This window comes from Cebidichthys violaceus, unplaced genomic scaffold (genome assembly GCF_023349555.1).
Source record: "Cebidichthys violaceus isolate CVI_PGR_0920_01 unplaced genomic scaffold, fCebVio1.0.p SCAF_17, whole genome shotgun sequence".
Taxonomy (NCBI): domain Eukaryota; kingdom Metazoa; phylum Chordata; class Actinopteri; order Perciformes; family Stichaeidae; genus Cebidichthys; species Cebidichthys violaceus.
The window spans coordinates 10,655,614-10,666,999 of NW_027176340.1; the positions used below are offsets into that span (position 1 = coordinate 10,655,614).

Genomic DNA, 11,386 nt, shown 5'->3' on the forward strand with positions numbered 1-11,386 from the left:
CATAGTGAAATTAACGCTGACACTTTTATTGGGGCAAGAATAAAATAGATCGTCTGTGCTTTGTGTAAAAATTCAGAATGGAGGAGCAAGCAGCGAAAAGTTAAGTGTAATCACCCAAGAAGATGAAGCACCCTCTCCATATTAAGCCCCATCATGAAGTAAAATGATCATGTCTAATGCAGGCTATGATCCATATGCAAAGGCAGTTTCTATTATTGTATAATTCATGTCACATGCTGAGGAGATTAATTCTCTGAACTTGCAAGACAAGTTCTGCGGTGGATCAAAGTTAGCTGATAAATGTTATCATAAATGACAAATACAGGATGAACACAGAGACTTGTCATCATAGACCGACTCTGACACTAAGACCTGCTTCTATGACTGGAGATAGATGTCTTCAAGATACTTATGGTTATGGAAAATGTGGGGATGCTGTCCCGAGGAAACAAAGTATCTCTGTGGCTCATACGGAGTAAATAATCTGTTGTCATAAAATGTATAGGCCACAACCCCCCCACAGAGTCCCTGTCAATGTGCAGATTAGAGCCCCCCCCCCATTGTTTCTCTTTTTTTCATGCCCAATCTGGATTTTTCATGAAACCTTTGCGATGCTGCATTCACTGCCTAGGAGAAGGCTTTGAATAGCTCTAAATATCAGAAACTGTGGAGTCAAACCAAAAAGGCAAAGTGGTGATTTGGGATATTTACAGTTACTACATACTGATAGAGGGACGTGCAGAATAGGATTCCTTACTTTTCCAGAAGAGTGGCGATAGAAAAGATATATAAATATATTGATATCATATGAGGATTGGTCAGCTATAAAACAGAATTAATTCCGTGTTGTATTCTCATATACTTTGTATCTGCAGTCTTATCTCAGGTTTGATGTATTTTACTGCTAATACAAGTTATGCTGACCCCTCCATGTTCCTTTACAACATATCCTTGATACATTGTAAATATACTGTATGCTAACACAGAAAAACACAAGGACAGCTTGTGTTTTATCTTTTCAAACTGAGGTCACAGTGACCGTGTTAAATAATCCCACTTGTTCGGGTTCTTTAAAAACACTCATCGCTAGCAAAAAATAAAGCAAACTGCAAAGAATCAGAATGTCTGTTCACGAAAAATCATCTGTGCACAGCAGTAATACTCCTGGAAGCTTAAGCCCCCTGTGATGAACCATGAATGCAGAGATAAGTGTCATGTATAGTATGCAAGGCACTTCTCAAAGTCTTTAATAAGGAGGCTAATGTTGGGACACAGTGGCAGAGCAATTGTTATTACACAGCAGCCATGTTTCAACACGATAAGCAAAATCGCATAATCCACATTAGCATGTGGAAAAAGTGCGGGGAGAGTGTAGTAAAGCTGCTGATAAAGCTTGTCAAGAAATCCTTGCTTATTCTGGCTGCTAATTTGAGAAAAATAGGGTTCCATTATCAAACTGATGTATCCATGAAAAAATAAATCATTTGCAGATAATATGTCTTGTTAGGGAACATATTACACTGTTTGAAAATACAACATGGTAACTGTAGATCACAAACCAGAATGTTACACTTCACCCTTCTTGGGAGACCTTACTTAGCAAAGCTCCTCTACTCTTCCTCCTATCTCTGGAAACCACCAGCTGCTGAGGGAATCAGAGTTGCTTTAAACTCCCACGCAAGCCAAAGACATCAGCAAGCCAGCCTACATTTGCGTATGAGGGACTTCAGGGGTAGAGAGGGAATTCATTGTGCTGTTTGAACTTCCTAGCTCTGAGCCTATAGTTGTCTTTACCAATCACAAGCATTATCATTTGATCATTATGTGAATTAATACAAAATTTCATTTTTATGCAGATGACAGCATTATGTTTAGTTCTGCCACATTCTTAGCAAGTGCGATCGAGAAACTACAAACTGCTTTTTTATACCGTTCAGAGGAATCTGGGTGAATTGAGACTTTGTATTAAATGTTGACAAGAGTCAAAGAAGCCAGTTGAGGATGTGTATCAGGTTGTTCCTGTAAATAATAAGGTGAATGAATGAGTCTCAACTTATGAATACCATTTATTTTCCCTGTATTTGAGATATAATATCGGGACTCTTAAAAAAAACTGCTATAGAAACAGGTGCTGTTGTTTTTAAAAAAAATATTAAAAATGACAGCTACTCTTCTGTCAGCAATTGATGATATATTATATATGTATGCAAGTTTGTCTTCGTGAAAAATGTTGAATTGAGTTTACCATGCAGCTTAATATTTGCCTCTGATACGGATTCCCGCACATATCAAGGCAGTTTGTTTGAGAAAGTTGGTTTGTCCTTATTACACAACCGTAGAATGGATCATTGATACATTTTTTTGTCACGGCCAAATTACACAAACTGCATACTTATCAATCAGTCGCTGCAACCTCTGATCATACCGACAAATATGTACACGTTTCATCATTTTATCCTATTCGACATTTGTGTACAATTTTGAGAAATTCTCTCAAGGCGTTCCTGAGGTATCGGGTTCACCAGAATGGGTTGGACTTGTGGTCACAGTGATCTTGACCTTTGACCACCAAAACTCATCACGTCATCATTGAGTCCAGGTGGATGTCTGTGCCATATTTGAAGACATTCCCTCCAGGCATTCCTGAGATATCACCTTCACGAGAATGGACCTGAGATGGACGGATGGTCAATGCAAAAAAAGAATGCCTCCGGCCAAGGCTGTCGCTGGAGCGGAGGCATAAAAATTTGGTGCACTGCCGCAGAACACAAATGTAGCTATTTCAGCCGCATCTGCAAAGGAAAGTACATTTTCCCTCATTTCCCCCCGTTCCACTTTCCATGCAAGAGGCTGTTGTGGTCGCAGTGGGGGAGGACAGATTTGTCAGGACAGTTACAGATCTGTTGCATTATTTGCATTGTGGGATATGTACGCCCTGTGATCGACCCCTTGGGCTCGAGGCTACCAGGCAGAAAGTCATCTTGAATGCAAACCCCAAAGCTGAAGATGCCAGCCAGCTGTTAATAAATTATGGTAACGGCATTCCAATAACTGGTTCACTGCAAACACCACACTTGACTCATCCAGAATGTCAAAGAGATGATTTGGTTTCACACATTTACCTGAAAAGCAGATAGTTGGCATGTATGCTACTGCTCTGAATATGTTATTCTCTCACATGTGGCTTATCACTGTCTCCGACATTTCTGGGTTTCACGCTATTGCGATGAATGCCTTTGAAGAAACTAAAAGCCAGAATTTCTTTCAAGACCAACACCCACACCTCAATGTGAAAGGCAAATGCATGCATGGTTGAGAGGTGTAAAACGGTTTCAGACCTGCTGTTTGAAAATGTGTAGTAAAAGTGTCTGACTTTTGTTAAATAATAGCATAACAAGTTTATTCTGTCTCTCTGTGAAAAAGCACAATGGGATTTTAACACAAAAAAGGTTTGAACCAAAGTTAAAGGATTACTTCACCCTTTGAGATATCTGCAACTGAGACTTCTACCAATACATATCTGAAAACTATTTTTTTTATGTGTATGAAAATCCCTCTTGTTTCTCTTCCCGTAAAAAAGTAAAATACTTTTTGTTTATTGATCTTGGCAAATACATAAATGTATCCAATGATTAGCTGCAACTAGCTAACCCCACCCTTGAGTGTTGTGCAGTAATAAAGCAGAGGCAAAGCATCTATAACAGATATGCAGCACTGTGGGTTTGTTGTTGACAAGTCATAGTTACCGTGCGTGAATTTAACACTGTGCAGTGTTGGGCGCTAAAGGGAGTGAAAAGAAACATGGACATAACTTTGGTTGTTGTTGAAAATATATTTGATTAAATAATATTTTTTTACATCAGGGTTCACTCCTGTGGCATAGTTACAAAAAATTGCGCTGGAAGATGGTTTGTTTATAAAACATAAACATGCTATACTGTTTTGAAAATATGGAGTCCTTAGCTTTCAGAATCTGTAAACCAACTGTACGTATCATATAACAAAGTATTTTAACATTAAAGTCGTACAAATTTGTAAATATACGAGCAAGTTATGTTCAAAAGGCCCGGGACTGTTTTCCCGTCAGTCTACAATAACATACTTGGTATCGCTGGAAAGTAAAAATGTCCTAATGCACCTGAACTCACCTCACATCGAAACACACAGCAGGGAAACAGAGAGCAACAATGTGATATTGTAATCCCCTGAGCCAGAGTTATCTAATGAGACCTGTTTGAGCCCTATGGGCCTTTGCATTCTCCATTTATCTGTCTTACAACATGGAGCTCTTCGGTCATATATAAGTATTGATCAATACTTATTGTGTTTATTACTATTTCAATGTCTTTAGGGTATTTATGTTGTTTGTAACCTAGCTATATGGATATGAATTGTGTTTCAAGCAAAATTTTGTTAACAGTCATCATTTAAACCATAAACATGATCAAAACATGGAGGCTGCCTGAGAATATCTTTAGAACTTGTATCATAAATGTTGTAATTTAATGTTATTAATCAAATTTACAGTCTCAGTTGTAGCAAGTAGTAGTAGAGTAGTTGAAGGCATTTAGTTGCATCATTATCCATATATCTTGGGTGTATCGAAGTTTCGCCTTTGTAATTGAGATTATATACTACATACAAGTAATTTCTGAGGAAAAGGCCTAGGGGATAACAGATTTTAATTAATTTAGAGAAGGAAAGACTCCGCTATCCCTGCATAAATGCAGTCGGGCTGTTAATGTAGACAAACAGTATCTCCAGCTCAGACAAGCCTGGTGGGGGCTTAGACCAAACAGGTCACGTCTCATCGGTAAACCATCTCTCAAAGCCAATCGTCCACTCTGCTTTTTCACCTACTCCCAGGTGGGTGCTCCCTTGATCTCCTCCTGATCTAACAAGGCAGGTGAGGGAGCCAACGCCTAACACTATTCCCCAAGCCACACCCTCTTTTGGGAAATCTAATCAAATCATGTAATCCCTCTCATAAATATATCCCACCCACATACTGCGTGTCACTCGGAAATGTGTCACATTGCGGAAGCGAAAGGTGCTCTTGTCAACAATCAGATAATGAACTCCAAATATTCAATGACGTCCTGAAGGGACTGAATGACACCACAAAGACCTTTTGAGTTCATTTTTATTTTCAGTAAAAAGCTATTTCATTTTTAGCACAGTGGTCTACATGCACAAAGCTGGCTGACGGCCTTCAACAAAAGCTGTCACTTCTGGGTCGCCAACCTGTTTCAAGTTTTAATATAGCTCTTTCATCACACTAAATGGGATTTTTAAGTTACAAAAGATCCGGACTGAAAGGTGAGCATAACAAAAACTATACTTTAATTGAAGGTGATCATTGAAAGAGACAATTGGTAGTCACACAGTGTAAAGTCACTGCTGTAAAGTAATGGTCTTATATATTTTTTTCTTCTTCTGTGACGCCATTAGATGCAGGCCACCTTTGTATGGTATTGAGGCTTTCATTTCGGTCCATGTACTCTAAACTAGTGTGAAAGGTCAACCAGAGGCTCAAAGCAGTTTTGTGTTACTGTGTTGCATGTCACTGGGTCCAAGGGAGCTGCACTCTTTTATTATTGATTAAGTTACTACCTGAAAGAACTTAATGCTATATTTGTCTACCTTACTGTTTGAACTCACTGTTGCATCATATATATTGGTCGAATAGATTTGACAAATGAGATCCTATCAGCTGCAGAGGATAGTGTGATATTAAATGTACTGTCTCAACAGTAGTTTATTGAGCATAGGTTGGTCTAGGAGAAAAAAATAGTCTCATGATGAGTTGTGACCAATAAATCAATACATATATCAAACAACTGCATTGCACTTTTACAGGGTTTTTTGTCAGAGTAATGTACTCCTGTCAATAGCACATACTGTAAGACAGTCCTTGCAAAAAAAGTAAATTCAGTATATGCATTATTTCATTAGAAAAAAAATGCATATATTGTATAAAACTATTTAAAACAGTCACAAGGACTAACCAAACAAATAATAGCAGCGCAAAACAATGAAGACTGCTGCTAATCTGAGTATAATCATTTTATATAACTGCTGAAAGCTGCAGTGCTCATGCAAAGCCTGGTGATTGTTAGATAGTGGCATAACCACAACCCATTTTCCAGCCAATATCTCCTCTCACTTCCTGTGAGTCAAGACCAGCCGTCACAGTAGCAGACAGTCACAGTGCACCGGAAACCATCAGATCTAACAGAGATCCAGTGTCTGCTGAAGTTGTCAACACTGCTGTGATCCAGAATCTACAATCCAACATACAGTACTGTGTGGTATGAGGAAAGATATTTCCATAGATGGGATAAATCAGCAGAGGAACAGAAGGGTTTAATAAACTTGAAAGAATACATTTGATTAGATTGCCACAGCCAATTACCTGTAGCTGTTCTATCATTGATATGCCTATTATGACTCCTTTTTCTGCATCCTAACTGCAATGACTCAAACAGCGTGTTGGACCGAGCTGTTTAAGTCGGTTTACCATAAAGCCCAGAATCCCTTTGACCTTTGACACAGTGAACATGAGTACACAGACAATTATTTTGCTCCTTATCCCTATAATATTCCTACCGGATTCTATTGGTAGCAAATTGCAAGAGCCTGCCTGTCCCATTTGCTGATATACACAAAGTCAGAGCGCCTTGTACTTTACTGCATTCCTTTTTGAACCTATGTAGCTGCAGACCCAAACCTAAAGCAGTTCCCATCCGCCATTTGCCTTTAGCTTTGGACATGCAAGGACTGCAAATAAAAAAAAACGTTTTCTTTTATTCGCTGTAACACTAATTGGGAAAACATAAAAACAAGATACATAAATAAGAGCATCTGAGGGAAGACGCATAATTGATTGCAGTGGACTGTAAATTGTCACTTGCTGTGAGAGTAAACAAGGACAGATTTTATTCATGAGGGTTTCAAGAAAAACCTTATCTTCAGTTAGAATTATGCAGGACATATCTAGTATTACTGTGTAAGACACTTCATCCACAGATTGCTCTAAAAAGGGAAATGAGATAGAGCATTAGAGATACTTTGATTTCTATTAGGTAAGACACTGATCTGAGAAAATGGTCTCAGCCAGAGACAGAGCCAGGGCTTATGCCAGAGAAAAAGTGTCAAAAAGCTGAAATTTTATATAGTTTCAATTCAATTCTGAACACTCTTATCTGTACATCTTTATATCTCAGAGGAATCTCTGAAGCCCTGGGAAGCAAGTCTAAATGGCATTGTAAAACAGACAGTAATACATTACCACCTTGTTCCAACTTTTTCTTCTTTTTTGGAGGATGGTGGAGGTAAAGTCTGTAGGACTATAAAAAAAAAAAACACATCAAGCTACCCGACACAAACACCTTAACGTATGAAATGCATCCCTCGAATCCACAAAATCACAAATGGGACTGCAACGAAAAGCCCATCCCCTCGAACTGAAACCGGAAGAATAACACTATTTCATCCCAATTAAATTCTACAGTGTTGGGTTTATTAATTTCTCCCCAACTAGAAGTCATAAATCAAACTTAACGGTGAACTATAAACTATCTCTTGAACAGCAGCAAGTGATCTCACAGCAGCAATTGTGATTAGCCTCACACACAGACACACGCATCTGCCTCACATTTTGGTATGCTTTTCGTATCAAGATATCAGTTCATCACCATCTTCATTTAATAGTTTATAGGCAGTTCAGTTGTCGTTTTATGGAGATTCATGTGTCAGATTATTTCTGAGAGCTAAGAGCTGTATTCTTTCTTATTTTGAATTCTAATTTCCTAAAGTCTTGTTGTCACTGTACGGTGAGCAAAGACCTCAGGAAGTTGCTGCTCCCTGCCTGTAAATTGTCTATAAATAACCCTGTGTAACTTTTAACACTTTTTTTTGTCAGATAAAAACAAACGAAATATAACACTTTTATTAGTGAGCTTCAGAGGGGCAGATAGGCATATCTTGTTTCCTTCAGACAGAGCCCGGCTAGTTGTTTCCCCTGCTTCCAGTCTTTACGCTAAGCTAAGCTAAGCTACTGCTGACTGCAGCCTTATATTTAGAATGAGAATGGTATCGATCTGCTCATTTAACTATTGGCAAGAAAGCGAATCAGCGTAAAATGTCGAATAATTTCTGAAACCAACAGGAATGTTTTCCCTTATTGAGATGTTAGATGTTCCTGAAGTTCAGAGAATTAAGTAATCCTTGTTGATTCAGGACCCAATGCTGTTCTACTCGCTGTGATTGGATTTCTATATGAATGTTTGACCTACAGAGTAAGCACTTCCGTGAGATCAATCCAGATAATGGTGTGTCTGCACTGATGTTGCAGAAGTCAACCAGATGTAACAGGTGCACTGGAGGATGAAGACACAGCTACAAGTTGTGAATATGCACATGTAAATGTGCCGATGCTCTAAAGAAGATAAAGGTACAATTCCTCACCGCCCATTTAGGTCTTGCAGAACAGCAACATATACAAAAATCTTTATTTTATACAGTAAATCTGCAAGAATAAATTATGTAAAAATATAACTCCAGGAGAAACACCTACAGACACAGCCTGCTCTTGAAACAGTGACTCTGTGACATGCTTCACAGCCAAACATAAATCCTGAACTATTTCATTTTACCTGCTGAGGCTAGCTGCGTGTGAATTGTGCCCAAGTTTCTAAAGGAAGGACACATCTGGCCGACAGCGATGGCACAAGTTGTGCTACAAGTTAACCGAGTATCAAAGAGGTTCATTCCCAAGTGAGATAAATATGAAGAAAATAATAATATATGGCATTTCAAGATAGAGATGAGAGTGGAATCACTGACCACAGGCCCTCTCTTTGTGGAACAAAATCTATCTCAAGACACTGGTGTACACATTGAAATAGGGAGACCTTGATCGTGTTAAAACACACACACACACACACGGAAATTGTAAACTGGTATAAAAGGAAAGTGATATCCAGAAGACAGCAGGCATTTAATATAAAGAATATAAAAGTCAAATCCTACGTTGAATCACAGAATAAATCTATTTTGTTAAACAGTATTGACAACCAAAGTGAGAAACAGCCACGCAGTCTGACCAAAAGTCACAACAGCTCAAATCCTGCCAATTGATTGGTTAAATTCTACCTTTCACTGTTTGTTTACACAGCGATCGATGTTAACGCGTGCATGGAAGATCGTAGAGTCACTCAACTGTGCAATGTCATCAAACCAAAAGAAATCCAAGTCATTGTTAACATTTTAAAAGAGCATGATTGATTTAGTCCTAAATGCCTTACATGAGGCCTGTGTGTAGTTCAGCATCATCTGAGGAGGACAGACCAGGAGGCATTTCATCACTTAACATTATTTTAAGCCTGACCAGCATAATGATTTCCTATACGGGTCAACGAAGGTCAAAAACACTTCAGAACAAAATCCCCAGCTATTAGCGCATGTGAACAGGTTAGTTTGTACGGCATGGTGCTCTGATGTTGTAGCCAGAAGTGAACTCTCTTCTGAAGTCCTTCAAACACCACAAGTGCTCCGACTGTGAGCCTTTCCATATTCCTCAGTAAGGGAATCAAGTGTTTGCAGTGAAGTCTCAATGCATGATGTAATTGATGTATGATACCATGCAGAAAACAAAGTGCCTCTACAAAATGCCATATGTGAGGACGAGCAATATCGTAAGAGCAAGGGGAAAAAATTACTGCCACCAGGTCCTTATCTGTTGCAAACAGATAATAGCCAACTGGCTTCTCTTAAATTGCAGTATAACATTGCCAGTACCATCACCACTGCCTCCCCAAATAAACTGTGTAGCCTACATTATCTAGAATTATCAGTCTGTCTTCTACAGGATTGGTTTTCTATTTCAAATCCAAATCTTTCACGAGGGATGATTAATGCTGGGGTTTTTTCATCCTCTAACATCTTAACGCGTCAACAGAGGACGGAGAGAAAACACGCGACACGGATGCCACCGCTGTACGGAGCAGCGCGCATAGGCTACACTAAAAACAGAAATCTGCACTTCAATGTTTTTTTTTCAAGGCAACAACTTTAATATCTGTTGAGCCCATGCAGGCGCTGTATGATGGGCAAAATCCACAGTGACCAGGACGCCGAGGAGCGCGCTTCGGCGTGGTTTAGTTGTGCGGTGCCTCAGAAGTATGCACGCTCGTGATAGTCAATGCAGATGAATTAACACTTAATACATGACTAGGCCTCCTGCTAACCCTCTTCTTGTATTTCCTTTGAACGCACCGACACCACGCGTTGTGCAGCCCTGAACTGAATTCGACCATTTATTCATGAATTTCTCTCCTCCACGACTTGGTTGATCGGAAAGTTGGCACGAGGCAAGCGTGGCACAGATCGCCTACATCCGGCCGTCCTGTTAATGGGCACGGAGTATTTCACTGTCACATACGAATCATTCAACCCACTGACAGTTAGGCTATTGTTGGACCCCGCACGCATTCGATCGCAGGCGCTGCGCGAGCGGTTCCGACTGTGTGAAGATGATATGGCAGCAGGGTCAGACTTACCGACGGCTAAATCCAGTAGGTCTGCGCACAAGAGCAAGCACAACGAGAAGACGGTCATCTTTCCCTTATTTTGCAATAAATCCCAAACTCCATTTGCGTTTACATGCTCTCCGGGTTTCGGCCGTGTAATCCCCACCATTCCAGAGGTATGCGATTGAAAGGTGCCCCCAAACTATTCATGATGCAGCTCAAGTCTTAAGTGGAGAAACCGGAGAAGTTGACGGTGAATACAGCTTTCAGAGCGGCGAAGATCGAGCATCAACAACAACAACAAAAAATACTCTCTGGCTGCGGTTAAAGAACAGGCGGAGTGTTATTTTTTCCCTCCCAGTTTAAACAATAGGGAGCTGAGCAGAGCCGTGGAGCAGAGATAGGCTCTGGAAAAAAACGGAGAGGTTGGATGAAAATCTCTCTCTCTCTCTCTCTCTCTCTCTCTCTCTCTCTCTCTCTCTCTCTCTCTCTGTCTGTCTCTCTCTCTCTCTCTCTCTCTCTCTCCTCCCGCCCTTCAGACAGACTCAGTCATTCCTGATCACTCGCTCTTTTATTTCACACAATTTTCCTTAATCCTACCCTGGATTCAGACCACTCTAATTCTTTCCATTAAGCCGATTTATTTCTGTTGGATTTTTTTTTTTCTTGTAAAAAAAGTGTTTTAAAGATCCGTATGCTCTGGTATATAGAAATGTACAGGCTATATACCTTATATTAGCCCAAAACTACCAGACTGCAATACATAAATAAAGCAGTGGCCAACCTGTGTTCATCAAACAATCATTTCATGATCAGAAAATATTTAATGAGTATTTTTTTCTCCTTTTTTAACT

The 11,386-nt window shown here is 39.7% G+C and overlaps 1 protein-coding gene across 2 annotated transcripts in view; it reads right to left on the reverse strand.

The window, feature by feature from the left end:
• igsf21a (immunoglobin superfamily, member 21a) overlaps positions 1-10,949 on the reverse strand; it is a 194,875-nt gene extending 183,926 nt beyond the window's left edge. For both annotated transcript variants that reach the window (XM_068712572.1, XM_068712571.1), the window contains exon 1: positions 10,563-10,949. In XM_068712572.1, coding sequence (XP_068568673.1) covers positions 10,563-10,701 — 139 coding nt within the window. In that variant the 5' untranslated portion in view covers positions 10,702-10,949. The remainder of the gene's footprint in view (positions 1-10,562) is intronic.
• Between the last annotated feature and the right edge of the window lie 437 nt (positions 10,950-11,386).